The following is a 20,835-nucleotide window of genomic DNA, read 5'->3' as shown; positions in this document are numbered from 1 at the left end:
ATCTTCATAAAAACTTTTCATGCCATAACATCTCCTGATAATTTATTATCTATTAAACATCCCAAATAATTTGCAACATTTTTTGACTCGATTATCAAATCATTAATCCTAACCACAAAAGAGTCAAAGAGTCAAAACTGACCTGACTTGCTTTTTGAGGGTCAATGGCATGTTGTAACATTAATATTACATTTGTGAGGTTTGCTAAGAAAATTGTTTTGTGTAAGGAAAGGCTTCCATGGAGTCACAAGGGTGCCACTAATGGGCAAAGTAAATTAATTGCCACTTAATAAAGAAATAATTTAAAATAAAAAAATAGTAATTTAACAGTTAATCATTGATTTAATACAGTTAATTAATGATTACAGTTAATCAAATCACATTAGCATAAAAGAAGAAAATGCAAGGAACGTCAAGTTTCTTTCTACAGCACATTTCATACACAATTCAAATTCAAAACTCCAAAATTCAGTGTTTACATAAACAAGATTGAAAGAATCATAAAATAATCACATAAGCTAGAAATAAAAAATAATAATTAAAATTATTTAAAAGCTAATTATAATGTGTTAAAACAGGTTTTTAAAAAAGAAAAAAGTAAATTATTAAAATAATATTTGTATAAAATAACTACCAAAATGAAGATAGCCGTTTTTGAGGATCAATGGCTTAAAAACTGAAACCCCCTGCAATAAAGAACCATTATTTTTAAGAATGTTAAACAGAAACAAGCACATATGTCTGTTTTATATAGGAATAATGACGATTGTATGTTTTGTTTTTTTGCTTATGTAGAGACTAACTTTACATAAGTAAAGTAACTTTACGTAACTTTACTAACAAAGATTGTTTCAAGACGTTTAGAGGGACAACCAGGCACAAAAGGAACCTGTTGCCATCATTGTCTGCCTGTCGACACACTAGAGGTCTTAAATGTTCTTGGAGATGACGTGGTGATGCCTTCAAAATCCTGGTTCAGTGCACTGACTCTGGTTTAAGCTGCTTTATGCCCTTCACATGAACTACTCCAAGAAACAGAAGTTTTAATCTCCTTAAAATTGTGAAAAAGGTAGTGTTGACACATTGATTGATTGATTTACATTTGGGCTGCTTACAGATTTGTATAATACTTGCTAACTTGTTTTGCACTTGATATACTTGACTAAAATAAATGTATTTCAATAAATTTGTCTTACAATACCTCCTTTTCAGTAATTTCTTGCTTACATGTTAGTTTTTGCTTTATGTTCAAATGTATTTGTGCATACAACGATTTTTGTCAAACGACTGTTTTGCTACTCAAATGGTTTGAGGAAACCGATTGCAGCAAACCATTTAAGTTGACTAACTTTATTCATTTGAGTTCAGTCAACTTAAACTATTTGCCTCAATCGGTTTCCACAAACCATTTGAGTAGCTAAACAGTTGTTTGACTTAAATTGTTTAAATTAACTGAACTCAAACATTTTAAGTTCAGCTTTCAACTCTGCATAAGTTACTGATACACTAAATGCTTGCCGATATGAACTCAAATAATATAAGTGTATATGATTCAATATACAGTTAAAGTCAGAATTATTAGCCCCCCAGAACTATAAACCCCCTGTTTATTTTCCCCCCAATTTCTCTTTAACGGAAAGAAGATTTCATTCAACACATTTCTAAAGATGATAGTTTTAATAACTCATTTCTAATAACTGATTTATTTCATCTTTGCCATGATGACAGTAAATAATATTTGACTAGATCTTTTTCAAGACACTTCTATACAGCTTAAAGTGACATTTAAAGGCTTAACTAGATTAATTAGGTTAACTGGGCAGGTTAGGGTAATTAGGCAAGTTATTGTATGATGATGATTTGTTCTGCAGACTATCAAAAAAAAAAATATCTAGCTTAGAGGGCTAATAATTGTGTCCCTAAAATGGTGTTTAAAAAATTACAAACTGCTTTTAATCTAGCCGAAATAAAACAAATAAGACTTTCTCCAGAAGAAAAAATATTATCAGACATACTGTGAAAATTTCCTTTGCTCTGTTTAACATTCTTTGGGAAATATTTAAAAAAGAAAATACATTTTAAAGGGGGGCTAATAATTTTGACTTCAAGTATATAAGTTTACAGAACTTAAACCATTTGGTTTCAAGACTTAAATGGTTTGCCGCAATTGGTTTCCGCAAACAGTTTGACTTAACTGGGTTTTACAGTGTATTCATACCACTTGAATGACCTAAAAAAAAAACACACTTGCCCAAAATGGAAAATCTCATGGAGGTCTGAGAAAAAATCCTTCTTTTCACTTGGACAAAGGACAGCCTGATATAATTCTCGTGTTGCTATTGAGGGTCTGACACCTGGGAGATTTCCTTTCAGAAAGCCTCAGGCAGCACATCTCCACCCAGCATGCCGAAACCAACATTCAGCCAAAGTTATGATACGTCGTGTCCAGGGTTAAAATAATCAATATGATTACACAAAACAGTTGCTGATTTTAAAAATGATTTCCTCCCTGTCTTATACCACACATTTGTTAATTGGCCTTCATATTGAATGGTTTTGTACCCAAAATCTTTCTTTCTTATGATTTGAATAGATTAGTAAAGAAACATGATACTAGTGGCAGGGAAAATATCTCACATTGATACGGTTTCCCCTGGGTAGAAAAAAAACACAAGACATACACATATGTTTACTAACATGTTGCAGTCATATAGCCTTAAGCTAGAGAACAACTGTGTTTTGCATATTCAGAAATTCCATATCACGAAAGCCTAACGAATTTCCTTCTGTTCGCACATCCGCAGAACACTTTCTTTCTCCTAGCTGGAACTGAGAACTTCATGTTTCACTATAGGTTTGTGCTGATATTTGTTCTCACTTGGCCGGTTTCCGTTTTATTTAATCCAAATAGGAAATGTAGGAGTTTTTTTTTGTCACTTATTTCTTAAAAATTGTAAAACGTTTATAAATTTTATATATTTTTATTTAAAAGAAAGTTATAACAAGTTATACAAACAATAAAAATTGTGCCGTCGTCTACATGCAAACTTGTTCTTTGAAATGCTAACAGAAAAGTGCTCTTTTACTATTAGAAAGAAACTGTTGATTTTTTTTTTTCATCAGTCAATCAAAGACGAATCTTCTACAATTATATAATATGACAGAAGAAGAATTGAGTTTTTTTGTTAATTTCTTTTCAGTTTTTTTATTTATAAAAATAAGGCACAAATAGTATGTGTAATAGTAATAGTTGGTGTATGCTTGAAAGCCTTTGTAAGCCTTTATTGTAACTGCATGAAAAAAACAACTAGCACAGACTTTCTTTTAAGATTTTCTGTTTTTAAATATACAGAATATATGATATATAATTTTAGCAATAGCAACAACAACCATATTTGTTTGTTTGTTTGTTTGTTTGTTTGTTTGTTTGTTTGTTTGTTTGTTTGTTTGTTTGTTTGTTTGTTATAATTCAATTGGCATATTTGTCTATTTTTACTGTTCCTCTAAAATCTAAATTTGGTATTTGATTTTTTACTCACCCTTAAGTGTCCAAATCTTTATGAGTTTTTCTTTGGTTGAACACAAAAGAAGATATTTAGAAGAAAGCTGAAAACTTGTAACCTTTGACCTCCATAGGATGAACTAATACTATGGAAACAATGGTTTTTAAAAGATTAACAGTGCCCCCTGTTGGTTTGAAAATACGGTTTGCAATACATCCCATGTAGGGAAATTATCTCATTAGATCCCACTAGAATTGAACCAGCTTATCTTAGTAAAACTGTTTACAAACTTGTAGTGACAAAAGAAAAATATGTTACAATTAAATAGTAGTAGTAGTTTATTGCATTGAAATTATTATAATTAGAGCTTTAATTTAAGCATTTGGCTCAATAATTATATAAAGAGTGCAATAAATATTGAGTCCAGTGGCAGCCGTCTAACATATTAAACATTTACAAACCATCAAAAGTTAAATCATTTTACATTTTCTGGTTTTCAAGTGTGCTTTGACATATTGACACCTTAGAATTATAAGGTCCTATCTGAAATTTTTGTCAAAATTGAGTTATTGACAACTATTATTATTAAATGACAACTTATTTACATTATGAGATGTTTTTATAAGTTGTTAACATTTAAGACTTTTTATTTAAACACAAATGTTACACACAATCCATTTGCTGTGGAACGCAAAATCTTTGAAGCCTAATATCTCAAAATCATCTAGAACACAGAGAGAACTTTAATTCCAAGGTGATGATATTCCACCAGACATTAGTGGTCTTTAGTGATATATAGTAATTTGCTTAACTTTCCACCAATAGATAAGATTTCATTAAACCAAATACAATCCCCATTATAGCCATTGAAACCATTAAGCTTTGTGAGAGTTTCAAATATTTCAGCCAATTGATTTGATGTAATGCGTGCAAATATAATTCTTCTATCTGAACAGTGTGTACTGTTGTAGAGAGAAAAGCTTTACATCTTCCCACTGTTGGAAAGTCAAGCCAAAAAGGATCTTTTTAATATATAAAACTGCATTTTAACCACTTGTCTATAAATTCATATGACAAGTATATTATTAGTATTTAATAGCAGTGCATAGCTACCTCTTGAATAAATCTCGGCATAAAAAAGAACCTGAGATTGAATCCCACTTGTTTAGACGGGGTTTATGACCGATACTTTAGCTAGCCACCAGGGGGTGCTCAAATGTTTCAGCTTTACTTTTCAAGATGTGCTACGAACACTTAAATGAACACTCCCCTTTTTTGGAAATAAATATAAATATAAATAAATATATTTTACAAGCCCCCCTAAAGTTGAAACCGTTTTGATGGATCAAAAGCTGTGTCTATCTGAAAACTGCCCCCATTATCCCATACTGTACTTGAAACTGCCAACATTATTCTATTTAATGCGCAATACTGGACCATTTTTTATACACTACATTTTGTTATACTGTACCATTTTGTTGACAAACTTAATGTGCAGCTTTTTACCCACAATCCACATTGAATTTGACTGCACATCCAGACTACGTTGAATTAAAAAGGGCCTGTCCCTACGCCCAAATACCTTTACACCCTATGGAGCAGGGTACAACCCCAGGAGCGGATTGGCCATCTGGCAATTCTGGCAAATGCCAGATGGACCGGACCATTTTTCAAATGTGGTCCGGTCAGTTTTTTATTTTTTGAATGAATTTTTTTATGTATCTTTTTTACATGCAGGCAGCTTTTATCTCTTCCAAGATGTGAATATGATGATGATGATGATAATACTACTAATAATGATAATAAATATTAAGCATTTGGCCCAATCGGTAATGGCCAGCTGGTTTCTAGATGGGCCGACCCAGTCCGACCTAATCGGTAGGTCGAAAAAGCAAAAAAAGGGGGCATTGCGGTGGCGCAGTATTGCCTTACAGCAAGAAGGACGCTGGTTTGAGCCTCGGCTGGGCCAGGTGGTGTTTCTGTGTGGAGTTTGCATGTTCTCCACATGTTGATGTGGGGTTTCTCTGCGTGCTCTGGTTTCTCCTACAGTCCAAAGACATGCGCTATAAGGGAATTGGGTAAGCTAAAATTTCCCAAAACATATGCTGGATAAGTTGGCGGTTCATTTCGCTGTGGTGACCCCTGATTTTTAAAGGGACTAAGCCGAAAAAAAATGAATGAATGTATAAATTTGTTATAAATGTGTTGTTTTTGTTCCACTCGCATACATTAAATGTTTAAATATCTATTAAATATGGTACTGCTTATATTATTTCAACATTTGCACACCAATATAAGTAGTGATTGTGCATGCCCGTGAGTGGGGCTGTGTCGGTGTGGTAATGTGGGCTGGTGTGGCTACAGTGCCAGAGCTGAATTTTGGTCCCAGTCCACCCCTGGTCAACCCACACAGTCCTAGAAGGCCGGTGTCATGCAGATTTTAGCTTCAACCCAAACCAATCACACCTGAACAAGCTAAGAGTTGCAGACTGTACAAGTTGTAGCAATGTAGTTGACAATGTGGGAAGCGTAAAACATGAATCAATCAAATCATCAAACATAATCACAAACAAGAGACGTTTGTCTACAAAGAATTTGTATTAATTATTATTTAAGACAAAAACTATTTAACAGAAATGTTCATTCATTCATTCATTTTCTTTTCGGCTTAGTCTTATCCGGTCTGACTTATCTAAAAACTGGAAACTGGAGCACAAAGGAAACCCACACTATCATGAGAAGAACATAGAGATGCCAACTGGCCAAGCCAAGGCTCGAACCAGCGACCTTCTTGTTGTGATGCTACCCACTGCACCACAGTGATGCCTTAACAGAAATGTATAATATTTAATGTTTAATTGCTGGTAAATGAAACAAGCAAATAATTTAGCTATAATGTACTTTTAAAAACTTTCTAAAATAATTTATGATTAATATTACTTCTGCTATTGGTTTTAAATTCCAGTTTTGATGATGTACAACGAGTATGTTTTTATGTCACATTTAGTTTCCAAGTGTGTTGCAAACCAAGCTTATCACTGTCCTTACTAGAGGCTGAATTTTATCGACGACCTATAGAGTTAGAGACCCGATTAAGACATACGCTATGCATACTTGAAACATCCAGGCAGGTGTGTTGAGGCAAGTTGGACACTGACCCTCCGGGTCCATGTTTGGTGATCCCAACTTTGAAGTGACAGTTTTGAACGGATTAGGGCATAGAGACGAGCCTTAAGTGTCCATCAGTTTAAATACCCTTCAAAATCCTTCATTTTGGAGGGCCCTTTAAAGTGGCCAGTTTTCAGCACTTCAGTTTGGAACTGCATTTCAATATGGCGGCCATGATTGTTTTCACTACTAAGTGCCCGTTGGAGAATGAGCAGCAGTAGACACTCATAGCAACATTGAAGCAGCATTTCTATAAAGAATAAGCAATGATAAAGCAAATGAACAACAAATGTAACAGTAATTGTGCTGCCCAAAAGAACCAACAGGAAACATTTACTTCTAATTTGGTTCCACAAAAATGGTCAAACGGGAAAGTAACAGTAAACCACAAGGGAATGTTGGTGGATCAAACTATTTTGGCTTGTTTCCTATTTCCTTATTTTTTTTTTCTTCAGTTTAACTTGATAAAGTTTGTTGTTAACATGCCTTGAAATGTGCTAAAAAATAATTGAAAGCTAGAACGAGATTGTAATATGTATGCTTAAAAGTATGTGTCGCTTACGCTTTTTTATTCCTCGCCAATCTTTTCCGTGATATCCCTAAGGTTGGATAGATTATTCCATCTGTTAACAAAATAAACTAGGCTTACAGTAAAGTCCCTTTTCAGCAAGCATAGATATGTTAGGCAAGTAGGTTATGCTTTGTACTTGTGCAGAGCGCATGTCGCTCTCTAGCGCTCGGTGTTGATGTGGTCATCGCAGGAACTACATGTGAATCGATCTGGGAAGAGCACAGCTGTCACAAGCGTGCGGGACTACATATTACAAGCTCGTAGCTGCTTACGGATCTCATCTGTTCGCCAGGTATGACCATAATATTTAGGTGATAATATAAAATAACAGATAGTCGTGCGATAATAACACATATCAAAGTGGTTTAAGTGTAAATTCGCGCGTCTAAGGACCTGCTGGTTTTGTTAGTGTTTAGCATGCTAACGTTAGCTGGCTAACCATATGGTCTTAACTAACGTTAATCTCAGTATCTTCGCGCACTACCCTACAGGAACTCTTTATGTATCCGATGATTTATATCAGACATGGTTTATAAGCCTCTGTGCGTTGTTTTAAATTCTAAATTATCGAAGTATATCGATGTGTAGTTTGCAATAGTGCTAACAGAGAAGCTAATGGGCTATCCAGCATTGACAGCTAAGTTAGCCCAAAAAAGCTAATATTGAAAGGTAAGGCTCGACAAATTCATCATACAATTCACAATTTTTAAAATGTTAAATAATATAATGCCTGTTAATTGTTTATTTCATTTTATTACATGATTATAAATCTCACCGAGTCTTTTATTCACTGTATTCGGTTATCACTATATAAAGCAACAACATCAGCTGTCTGCCTGTGTTATTATTTTAAACCAAGCCAAAGCAAAACATAATGTACACTGTGCGTGTGTGTGTGTTAGTAAAATAGTATATACTGTAAATGCTGCATGCCATGCTGGTGGACCTTTATCAAACAATATTTTTATTAGCACTATAAATGATGTGGAATTTGGGTTGCTGCAAGATAGCATGCGCACAAACACAGATAAATTGATGTTGTTTATCAGTTGTTGCTTGTTTGTTCTGTACAGCAGGGTATGTAAATCCACTGACTTGTGACTCATGTGTGTTGTTGACGTCAGTTTGTCATCAATCCAACAGAATGGCTCGTGGACATCAAAAAATCCAGTCTCAGCAGAAAAACGCCAAGAAGCAGGCGGAGATCAAGAAATCCAAAGGCCACGACCAGAAGACCGCAGCGAAAGCGGCACTGGTGTTCACATGTGCTGTCTGCAGGGTCAGTGGCAATTATAGCTGGTTATTTTTACCACAACGTATCATCCAGGAGGTTCCTTACAACTGTGTTTTGGTGCCAACTTTTTTAAGCTTATTGGAGTAAATGCTTTATAGACATTTATTTATCAAAACTAAAAGGAAGAACCCATGTTAGCACTGTATATGTCGAGGAGATAATGCTGATTTTTGGTAAGGGTGTGTGTGAGATGAATGTTGGGAAACTTTGTTCTCGTGCTAGAACTTGTTTCTGACAATGAAAGTTATTCAGTGATGGTAACAAATCAGGCTTGTCGGCACACCTTCCACCAATTACAGTAACTTAGAGTCATGCATAAGCATTTAACAGCTTTATGTTACAGTAAAATTGTGTTCGCAGTCACAATCCATTTTGCCTTCATACACTTTTTGGATGGTGTGACACGTTGGTCACATGAAAAACGGTGATTACAAGCTTAATAGTGATAAAAATGTAAATGTATGAATGTATGATTTTTTTTACCTGTACATTAGAAAGTATCATGTTTAATTTTTTTAAGATTAAAAAAAAAATATATATATATATAATATATATATATAATATATATATATATATATACGAGCAATATCACACGAGTAGCAGTGCGATATGGCTTTTTATCGGCACTGGTGGGAGGCGTGCGTTGGCACGAAGCCGCAGGCGAGTGCCTTAGTGCCCCCACCAGTGCCGATATACAGCCATATCGCACTGCTACAATTGTGATATTGGGTTTATACAACAGTTTGACGGCATAATTGTGTATATAAAAATAAAATCAAACATGGAGAGTCTCAAAAACCCTTTTGTATGAGGAACTACTTTCTTCCGGATTCAAATCATAAGCTGACAGTTAAACCGTTGAGCGTACATCTTTTAAACTTTAGATCTGTAGTGTCTGCTTTTTCCTGGCTGTATGTGGGCGGAGTAATACACAAAGGGTAAAGAGGCTGTAGGAGTTCTGATATTGCAGAATATCACACGGCTATCAGCCAATCAGATTTGAGAACCAGACAGAGGAGTTGTGTGAGTGTATATATATATATATATATATATATATATATATATATATATATATATATATATATATATATATATATATATATATATATATATATATTTAATAATAATATATTTTATTTATTTTTTTTCTTTAACAATGATTTACATAAGACTCCCACTTAAATATAATTAAAGTGTAATTATTTTTATATAACAAAACATCTTGGCAGGCATATTTCAAACATTAATTGTTTGGTGACATATACTAATTAGTATAGTATACTAATTACAATTGATCATTAGTATACTATAAATAAATACAGTAATTTTTATAGAGTTAAAGTCAAAATTATTAGCCCCCCTGAATTGTTCGTTGTTGTTTTTTTGCCCAATGTCTGTTTAACAGGGAGATTTTTTTCACACATTTCTAATAATACTAGTTTTAATAACTAATTTCTAATCACTGATTTACTTTATCTTTGCCATGATGACAGTAAATAATATTTTGCTAAAGAATGAAAAAAATTAAATGGGGGCTAATAATTCTGACTTTAACTGTATTTATTGTCTTACTATACTGCAGACCACTAGGTTTCACTCATTTGTCGGCAACATTTTAAAATAATTTAAAAATGGTTTCTTTTACTAGGGCTGTGCAATTAATCGAAAATCAGGTTTGGATTTCGATTTCTAACGATTATGAAAAACCATTAACCGAGATAAACGATTATTTCGTCATATACCGCCCCTTTTCCAGTTGTACACATTTGTTGCTCTGCAAAGCTCAGTTCCACGTGAAAATGACTAAAAGCATGTACTGTAATGTAACTTTTGCAACACGGGATGCACATTATTCATTGATGTACGTTCGAATCATTCATATATTTTTAAAAGCGTGAAAGAGCACGTGCTGTTGTGTGTGTGCGCCGCGCTTAGCCTCGGACACAGGCTTAGAGCACACACATCTAACGCCATCTTAATGTGAACGCTTTAATGGTCAAATACATGCACATTTGTGTCAGCGCGGTGTTTCTTGGTTATTTATATTAACCCTCTTTTGTGTAATAAACAAACAAGTTGAGAATCAAAAGACACATGAAAGAGAAACTATATCAGAGCCGCACTATTCTTAAAGTGGCGCTATATTCCTGCTGCAGATTAATAAAGGGACTAAGCCGAAAAGAAAATGAATGAATGAATTTGGTATTTCCATCACTCGACCCTTGTGATAACTCAAAAAGAGCATTTTCTCAGGGTGATTGAAATTCAGCAACATTCTACTTGGAGATGAGCTATCTGTAGACCTGCTTTACAGTTAATTTGACTGTGTTTTATAACTGGTAAACTTTGCGTCAGTGATAAAGATCCACAATTAAAAGTTTGATCTAAATTAGGGCTGCGCGATTTTGGATAAATCAGATGTTTTTTTTTTTCTGTGGTATAAACACAGTTTCATGGGATGGTTTGTAAGTCATAAATAGCACTATTTGAGGGTTTTTCTGGGAAGTCTAACGGAGTATTCAGGTACAGAAATTGTATAACTAATATGTAAAAATGCTTTTCTTACTGTTTTGTTTCTTTTATAGTCCAGAAGATGTATCAGTTTTTTCAAGAGTTTTTCTTTAAAACAAGCTAAATTATCTGCCAGTGGGCTAAATTATTTTATTCTCACTTTGAAGATATTTGGACTAGAAACACAACAAAAAATTGCATAACTCATAAATGCTGTATACTACAGTGATTAAATGCAGTTCTGTATCTCCTGCTTAACTATAATTCAGACTTAACATTGGATATCTGAGGCGATGTGATTACTGTGGATGTACACATTGTGATACAGATGCTAAAATTACATATTGTGCAGCCCTAATCTGAATAACTAAAAGCCATTTGACTGCTTCAAATAAAGAGCTTTTTTCATAATTATTGAATTTTGCTAATTTCAACTGGACATAAATCCATTTGTATGGGAGTTTTCATCTTCGTTACATCTTACAGCAGTGCTTCACAACCACGTTCACAGAGGACCACAAACTCTTCACATTTTTCCATGTTATCCTAACCAAACTGGTTAGGTCCTGATTTTTTTGACTCTTGAGACTTGGGTATGACTAGGGCTGTGCAAATAATCAATTAAATTGCAATCTCAAATTAAATTCTTGTGATTAGTTAATAGCAAGAAGCTGCAATATGAGAATTATTTTTTTCTTATTAAAATATTTCCCAAATGATGTTTAACAGAGCAAGGAAATATTCACAGTAATGTCTGATAATGATTTTTTTCTTTTTGAGAAAGTCTTATTTATTTTATTTCGGCTAGAATAAAAGCAGAAAAATATATTTTTTAAAGCCATTTTAAGGTCAAAATTATTAGTCTCTTTAAGCTATACATTTTTTGATAGTCAACAGAACAAACGATTGTTATAAAATAACTTGGGTATAATTACCCTAACTTGCCTCGTTAACCTAATTACCCTAGTTAAGCCTTTAAATGTCACTTTAAGCTGCATAAAAATGTCTTGAAAAATGTCTAGTCAAATATTTACTGTCATCATGGCAAAGAGAAAATAAACCAATTATTAGAAATAAGTTAATAAAACTATTATGTTTAGAAATGTGTTAAATGTCTCTCTGTTAAACAGAAATTGGGAAAAAAATCTACAGCTGCTAATAATTATATATATATATATATATATATATATATATATATATATATATATATATATATATATATATATAGTATATTTTAAATAAAATATATAATTTTTCCCCACCCAGAGCAAATGACAAATGCGTGACTGTCGGCTGTGTGTCAGTCTTACTTGCAAATTGAGCGAGCACAGTGTTGTTCTGCCCAATCAGAATTTTGCAACTTGACTATGGCCACAATATTAAAAAAGAAAGCAAACAGAAAAAAGCGCTGACGTAAGTGGGTTAATGGCATCTGCTGCTTCCGAAGCAATAATAGACGAATTCATATCAAAGATAAACAGCATTTAAATATATGTGAATATTTTGGTTTCAAAGTCACCGAACAAAAACATGTAATTTATAAAAGCTGTCGCAGAATTATTGCCACGGCTTACAGATTATTGAGCTGAAGCTTGACTACAAAATTATATCGTAAATCAAATCGCAATATCTGTTAAAAAAAAATCGCAATTAGATTTTTTCCCCAAATCGCACAGCCCTTTAGGTTTGACATACAGAGAAATTCAAAACATGCAGTGTTGGTGGTCCTCCAGTAAAGTGGTTAAAAAACACTGTCCTACAGGACTCTTGTTCTTTGAATCCTGATAACAAGCAGAAGAAGCAGGACTGTTTAATCATGCTAAATACATTTTAAGGTTTTTAATTATGCTCTATGCAGTCTATTAAACACACAATGTCATAAAGTGTCTTTGGCGTTTTCAATAAAAACCAAAGGTTGTGTGGTGTCATTAACATGGAGGCACAGTCCATGTCACTAATTTAAAATTGCTTATTCTCTTGACTTCAAAACATTTGGTACAATGTAGGTACATAAGTCAACAAAAAATTAAATTTTTTTGGATATTGTAATGGAAAAACTTTTAAAGGACATCTTTTGGAAGAACATTGAACCTGATTTCCTGAAACCTCTCTGTTTTGCAGTCACAAATGCCAGATCCCAAGACCTTCAAGCAGCATTTTGAGAGCAAGCACCCCAAGAGTCCTCTTCCCCCAGAGCTGGAGGGTGTGGAGGCATGAGCGGCCCACACACACACACACACACCGGACTGGAGGCTGAGTGTATAAAACACCACATCGTAAGAGTCCTGATCTCAGATTTTATTCAGCAGGACACGATCGGCTCTTACCCGAGTTTTATACATGCATCCTCCTCTTCGCCGCAGACATGAATCCCGTGGATCAAAGACTGATGACGTTTGGCTTCCCTCTCAACACTGTTTCAGAGCACTTGCCTTGGCTACGATCAGATCAGTGTATTACCTCAACCTGCACTCACACGCTTTTCTTTTCTCATCTCGCTGGTGTAATTTAACAGATGAAGATGTTAGAGGAACACTACCAGTCAGTTGATCATCGATAATATAAATGTGGTAGTCTCAGACATATTTGTCTGCTTCTTTTGCTTGTTAGAAAAAGTCATAGGTGAGTGCAAATGGATATGGGAACGATTTCCCTCTACTTGACGTTTAGCCTGGGCTGGGAATTTCTCTCTCTTTTTATTTTTTACTTTAATTTTCTTTTTAACTAACTTTGATTTACACCAAAAGAGAAATCTCAATTAGTCTAATACAAACTTGGTTTTCTGTCCACTGTAGACTGGAATCTAATGCGTATTCTGTAAAATCACTGGATGTGCCCGAGGTCACTGTATTCTTAATTTAATGTTGCTGCAGATCTTTTTATTTCTCTTTGGAATTGTCTCAAACAACGTCGCCTCAATGTTTGATATTCCTGCTCAAGCCACCTGGTTTCCACACCAATGTAATATATCTCTTTAATAAAGTTTAACTTTGTTTAAAAAAAAGTTGTGAGGCATGTCTTCGACGCAGCTGCTAAAATCACTGTTGACCATTGTGAAAGTCTAAAAATCTTCATTTAAATATGAGTTCGGTTTAGGAATGAACGTAGAGTTGACAGTGGCAACAGGAAAATGGTTTTTAGGACGATTGCTATGCATCATTACCTTGGCAATAAACAGCAGGTCATTAATCACTGAAGAAGCCAACAGAATCAGGCTTTGTTTTGGATTGTAGTGCATACGGGGCTGTGTTAATTGATTTTCAAACACTAAAAAGTGTCAAACTGTCATTATTTTGCTAATGAGCTATTTCAGAATAATTTAACCAATTAAAATTTACCAATTAAAAAAGATTATTGGTATAAATAAATGAATGTTGGTAAATTACGTTTACATATTTTACTTGATACAATCAAGTTTCTTTTTTAGTGCATGTGCTCAATGAGAGTTACACAGTGATTGTTCTATGCAGTGTTGTCATTAACTAAAACTGTTGAATCCTTTTCATTAATTGAAATAAAAATATGTTGTGTAAAACATGTAAAGGCAGCAATAATAACTTTCTGGCAACTTTGTAAGTACTACAATTTGTAAAACTGAATAGAAAAGAAGTTGAAAGAATACATCAATTAAAAACAAAACAAAATACTTAGAAATAAAATGTAATGCTAAATATTAATAAATGATAAAATCCTAAACCTTAAATAAAGGTATGTTTACTTGAGATGTTTACTGGGAAACTGAACAAAATTGAGTTAGTTGGTATTGGAACAAACATCTGTCCATGTGGAGTGGAAATGGCTCTTGTGTTAAAATTAATTAGTAAGTAGATTTTGGAGCCCATTGAAATAGGATCTCACAAACGTGCTTCATTTTAAGAAAAGAAGACTCCTCTATCGTGTACTTTTGCTTCCCAGTTTTATCTCTCATAATATAAAGCTGCTGTGTGTACGCTTTTAACTTTTTTAAAGCATAAAAATACCATAATATGCTTGCAGATATATGAGAAACATGTTAAGTGAACATACTTGTTAATGTGAAAAAACAATGCTGAAGTCAGATATTCTGTTTTTTTAATGTGTTGTGTGTCGAAACGTCTGTCTTTGTTCTGGTCTCACCCCAGGTTGCCTTGTTGGAAAAGGCTCTCAAAGCATACGTCCGTGACTGAAATGTGATCTCTGGTGGACTGTAGCAGACTCCGAAATGAGATTAAGACTTAGAGTTCCACATGAGGTTATTAATTAGCCAATAATATAAATATTTTGAGCGAAAACATTAGGTGAGCAGGTTACAACATGATGAGATTTGCAGTGATAAACATTTTGGCTGTTTGCACCACGAAACAAACAGAAATTTAAATGCAGCCATTCAGAAGCACAGAAAACTACACTGCACTTCAGCGAAATGGTGAGGTTTACAATCTAATTAATACATATTTAACCTCTTTAACATTATTAAATGTAGATGCTGAATCACGGAGTCACAGTTCTAAAGTTCAATTTCAAACTGTATATTTTTTAAGAACTGAGGTGAACTATGCTGCTGCTGCTGTCAGAAGTATGGCTATGAATGTCATGTAAAATGGCATTCGAACTCACACTATTAGCATTAAACACTAAATAAAGCACATGAGGTTTACCTGAGGTAAACATTTAACCTGTTGTTCAGCTGCAAGAAATAGATGCCATTTCTAGTTTATTAATTCAAGGCGTTGGTTAGAACAAAAAGTGCTTTTAATATGGAAAATAATACTTCTACACTCTCAAAAATAAAGGTATGCGAGCTGTCACTGGGGTGGTACCTTTTCGAAAGGTTCAGATTTGTACCTAAAAGGTCCATATTAATACCCCAGGGGTACATATTGGTAACAAAATAGTACAAAAGTGTTCCTCTTCAAATTTGTAGGTACTAGTTATATACTTTTGAGGTACAGGACCCTTTAAGTGCAAATGTGTACCTTTGGGAAAGGTACCACCCCAGTGACAGCTCGCGTACCTTTATTTCTGAGAGTGTATCGTGTGCCTTTGCTTTTATATGATACACAATTTAAATCAGCCTCAAGGTTCAATAAACATACACGCTCCTGTTGGTCCTCAATCTGGCAACCTGCACTTGCAGTTCAACCACTGGGTGTCAAATACTGCACTTTTAAAATTATTTTAATATTTGCAATGGACAACAAAACAAATATACTGAGAACCATCAGGTTTTTTTGTTATGGAGCTCTTGATATCTGCATTTAAATGTTAAATTACAGAACATTTGCGTATTGGGTTCCATTCAAATTTTTAATTCTATTTTTAAAACCGGTTGTTAAAACGTCTTACATTTACCTTTATAACACCTGCATTAACTTTGGTAAATTAACACGAGTCTTTACAATTTAGGTAAGTGAGTAATGTGCATAAAGTACGTGATAATGTGCATCCAGCAAGTTCTCGCAGAATTAAGTCTGGCAGACGTAGCTGTTATTCTCCATAACCAGCTGGATGTACATTATCCTGCTTATTACACGGCTACTTGTCACAAAACTATCAATTAAACGCAAGACATTGGTCCTGGGCGAGGCAGTGGCGCAGTAGGTAGTGCTGCCGCCTCACAGCAAGAAGGCCGCTGGTTCGAATTTCGGCTCAGTTGGCCTTTCTGTGTGGAGTTTGCATGTCCTCCTTGCCCTCGTGTGGGTTTCCTCCGGGTGCTCCGGTTTTACCCACAGTCCAAAGACATGCAGTACAGGTGAATTGGGTAGGCTAAATTGTCCATAGTGTGTGAATGTGTGTGGATAATTCCCAGAGATTGCGGCTGGAAGGGCATCCTCTGCGTAAAAACTTGCTGGATAAGTTGGCGGTTATACTGCTGTGGCGACCCCGGATTAATAAAGGGACTAAACCAACAAGAAAATGAATGACATTGGTCCTGTCTATAATGACTTTCAAGCTCTTTAATTAAGATGGCAAAATACATTTCTTTGAGATGGGTTGCAGCTGGAAGGGCATCCGCTGTTTAAAACATTTGCTGGATAAGTTGGCGGTTCATTCCGCTGTGGCGACCACGGATTAATAAAGGGACTTTGAATGAATGAATGTCGCCTCACAGCAAGAAGGTCGCTGGTTCGAGCCTCGGCTGGGTCAGTTGACATTTCTATGTCAAGTTTGCATGTTCTCCCTGCGTTCGCGTGGGTTTTCTCCGGGTGCTCTGGTTTCCCCCACAGTCCAAAGACATGCGGTACAGGTGAATTGGGCATGCTAAATTGTCCGTAGTGTATGGATGTTTCCCAGAAGTGGGTTGCGGCTGGAAGGGCATCCGCTGCGTGAAACGTGCTGGATAAGTTGACGGTTCATTCCGCTGTTGCGACCCCAAATTAATAAAGGGACTAAGCCAAAAAGAAAATGAAGGAATAAATGAATGAATGTCAAAAAACAAAACATTTTCTAAATCCTACTTCAGCCTTAAGATGGCGCCAAACTGTCAAGATCAGTGGAGTCATGGATCCATAATCAAGAATCAGGTTTCTAATGAGCCGTTATAACACAAATGGACATTTACATTTTGTTTTTATTTGTCATAATGTCATGGTAATAATTATTATCTTCTCAGGTGAAAGAATGTTGTTCAGTCACCAAAGGAATTTATTTCGATTTGATGCTTCAGATATAGACCTAATCTGCTGTCGTAATTGTTTCCGGTGAAGAACATTTAACTACAGGGTGCTTTATTATTGGGTAACAGTGATACTCTCCCAGAGCCAATCCCTGTTTATCCCACTCTCACTCAGGAGAATGCAGGCAGTCGATGAACATGTAGACGAACAGGAAGTTGCCCTGCAGGTTGAGACGAGTCCAGGCTGCTCTTCTCAAAGCAGGACACACCTTCCAATAAAGCTGTCTGGTGGAGAGAGTTACAACCACAGGACATCCCTCATCAGAAATCACTGGTACACTCTGAAATATACTGACTTTTAACCAAAGTTAGGGTGAAAATATGGACAAACACCGCTGTAGGGATATGTTTACATTAAATGTTTAACTCTAATGTTCAGTTTGGCTTTAAAATTGGGTTAAAACAGTCCAGTATTTAACATTTTTGGAGGGATACAGATTTTCCCGAAATAATATAAAGGGTTAGTTCAGCCAAAAATGGAAATTCTGTCATCATTTGCTCACTCTCATGTTTTTTTCCAAACCTCCAAAAATATATTCATCTTTCAAAGGCAAACTAATTCAGTTTTTAAGGCTTTGAAACATCAGAGATTTGGATTGACTTTCAATATTTGACAAAAATGTTATAGATTTGGTTAATGCTTTAAGGGAGAGTTCACCTGTAAATGAAATTGAATTTGCTCATTCTTCACTCCATTTCAGGCCTGTTTGAGTTTCTTTCTGTGATGCAACTCAAAGGAAGATACTGAAAAATGTTGTAAAAAAATAGCAATTGACTTCTATTGAACTATAAATCACTAAATGGCGGATTCACCAGACAAAATGGGGTGAATCTGCCTTCAGCTATAAGACCACCCGCTGCTGGAATCAGCTTCCAGAAATGATCAGATGTGCTCCAACATTGGGCACATTCAAATCAAGACTAAAAAACACATCTGTTTATCTGTGCCTTTACTGAATGAGCACTGTGCTACGCCCGACAGATCGTACTATTATGTATTTCTTTTCTTTTTTTCATTCTTTTATAACCCGTTTTAACACATTTTAATCTGTTTTAATCAATTTTAATACTTTCAGTTATTTTTATTTTCTTGTTTCTTTTATTGTTGTTTATGTAAAGCACTTTGAATTACCATTGTGTATGTAATGTGCTATATAAATAAATCTGCCTTGCCTACAATATAAAAAAATCTGTTATTTTTTTTCCGGCAGCTGGGGTGCTGAAAAAAATAAAATAAAATAACTGCCGTAAAGAAATTTACCGCAAAATACCAGACTGTAAATTACAACAATTTACCTGAAATGTCTGTAATTTAACGTTCGTTATTTTATTGTTACCGTTTGTAATTTAACGCCTGTTATTTTTCAATAAAACCCTGTAATTTAACGTCCGCTATTTTTTGATAAAAGTTTGTAATTTAACATCTGTTATTCTATGGTAAATGTCTGTAATTTAACGTTCGTTACTTTATGGTAAATGTCTGTAATTTAACGTCAGTTATTTTATGGTAAATGTCTGTAACTTAACAACTGTTATTTTATGGTAAACGAGTGTAATCTAATGTCCATTATTTTACGGTAAACGTCTGTAATTAAACGTCCGTTATTTTACAGGAAACGTCTGTAATTTACCGTCCGTTATTTTATGGTAAATGTCTGTCATTTAACGGCTGTTATTTCCTGGGAAATGTCTGTAATTTAACTTTCTTTATGGTAAATGTCTGTAATTTAACGTTCGTTTCTTTATGGTAAATGTCTGTAATGTAACGTCTGTTATTTTACGCTAAACATCTTTAATTTAACGTCTATTATTTTACGGTAAACATCTTTAATTTAACGTCCATTATTTTACGGTAAATGTCTGTAACTTAACGGCTGTTATTTTATGGTAAACGTCTGTAATTTAACTTTCTTTATGGTAAATGTCTGTAATTTAACGTCCGTTATTTCATGGTAAATGTCTGTAATTTAACATCCGTTATTATTCGGTAAACGTCTGTAATTTAACCTCTGTTATTTTACAATAAAAGTCTGTAATTTAATGTCTGTTATTTCACGGTAAACGTCTGTAACTTAATGGCTGTTATTTTAGGGTAAACGTCTGTTATTTAACGGGCGTTATTTTAAGGTAAATGTCTGTAATTTAAAGTCTGTTGTTTTATGGAGTACATCTATAATTTAACGTCCGTTATTTTACAGTAATATCCCAGCTGCCATAAAAAAACGTAAAATAACAGTTTTTTTTTTTACAGTGTATATTTAACAATTTTTATAGCCCCAAACATATTTTTCCTGTGTTTAAATCAAACAGCTTTTCATGCTTGGCTAGTTTATGCCAAGTATTAGTTTATGAAACAAATAGATGTCACAACATACAATCCAGGATTTGTGCCTGCACTTCATAATCATATAAAGTGGCAGATTAGCTTTTTCTAATCATTTACTAAGCTTCTCAAACTCCGTCTTTTCCATGTCCTTGTTGTAAATGCTAAACTGTGCATTATAACTAATTGTCCGTGAGTCTGTGTCATTAATGACTCACCAATGACAATGATGGTTTATCAGAGCTGAGCCTGCTGAAGTAGGTGTGTCTGCAGGTGGGGTAAAAATCACTCTGTATGACTAAAAACCTTACATTTGAGAAAGGAAATTTTATTAAGCAACAATAATTATCTCTGTATGGTCACATTATAACAATTACAGAGCGATTTAACATTTAAAAGCATGCCAACAAGATTGAGATCTTACAATTCTGGTGTGACTGTACTCAAAAAAGTGGGTTGTAACATTTTGCCGTTCCGACGAGAAAATGTGACCCTGTTAAAAAATTAGAACATGTTCTCTTTATGGACCTCGATGGGAGATAATTGAGACTCTGCTTTTATTAGTATCTCATTCCTCTGCTCTAGTTTAGAGGCAGAGCGGCTCTGACAGTGTGTTCAGAGCTGATCAGACAATATTGTCTTCTGTTCTCTGTGCTTAATGTTTTTTCATGTGTGTGTGACAATCTCTATAGTGTACTAAAGACATGAAGCATGAAGTACAACACATTGATGTTTCACTGTTTTCTGGGTCAACTATTGCACTACATGATGACACAATTACCACAAAACAGAAGGGTGTATACGCCAGAC

At 34.5% G+C, this 20,835-nt stretch overlaps 1 protein-coding gene across 4 annotated transcripts; it reads left to right on the top strand.

Annotated features, from left to right (window-relative positions):
- The first annotated feature begins 7,347 nt into the window (after positions 1–7,347).
- znf706 (zinc finger protein 706) lies at positions 7,348–14,051 on the top strand. 4 transcript variants are annotated; one of them, NM_205612.3, is made up of 3 exons: positions 7,348–7,534; positions 8,386–8,521; positions 13,169–14,051. In NM_205612.3, exons 2-3 carry the CDS (start codon positions 8,387–8,389, stop codon positions 13,262–13,264), a joined length of 231 nt encoding a protein of 76 aa, NP_991175.1. In that variant the 5' UTR covers positions 7,348–7,534; position 8,386; the 3' UTR covers positions 13,265–14,051. The 4 variants fall into 4 exon arrangements, with proteins under 4 accessions (NP_991175.1, NP_001185820.1, NP_001185819.1 ...); NM_001198891.2 differs by having other exon boundaries at positions 8,367–8,521; NM_001198890.2 differs by having other exon boundaries at positions 7,519–7,911.
- The last annotated feature ends 6,784 nt before the right edge of the window (positions 14,052–20,835 follow it).

Source organism: Danio rerio, chromosome 19 (genome assembly GCF_052040795.2).
Source record: "Danio rerio strain M-AB ecotype USA chromosome 19, GRCz13ab, whole genome shotgun sequence".
Taxonomy (NCBI): Eukaryota; Metazoa; Chordata; class Actinopteri; order Cypriniformes; family Danionidae; genus Danio; species Danio rerio.
The sequence above is the reverse complement of the archived record's forward strand: the minus strand, read 5'-3'. Positions and strand labels throughout refer to the sequence as shown.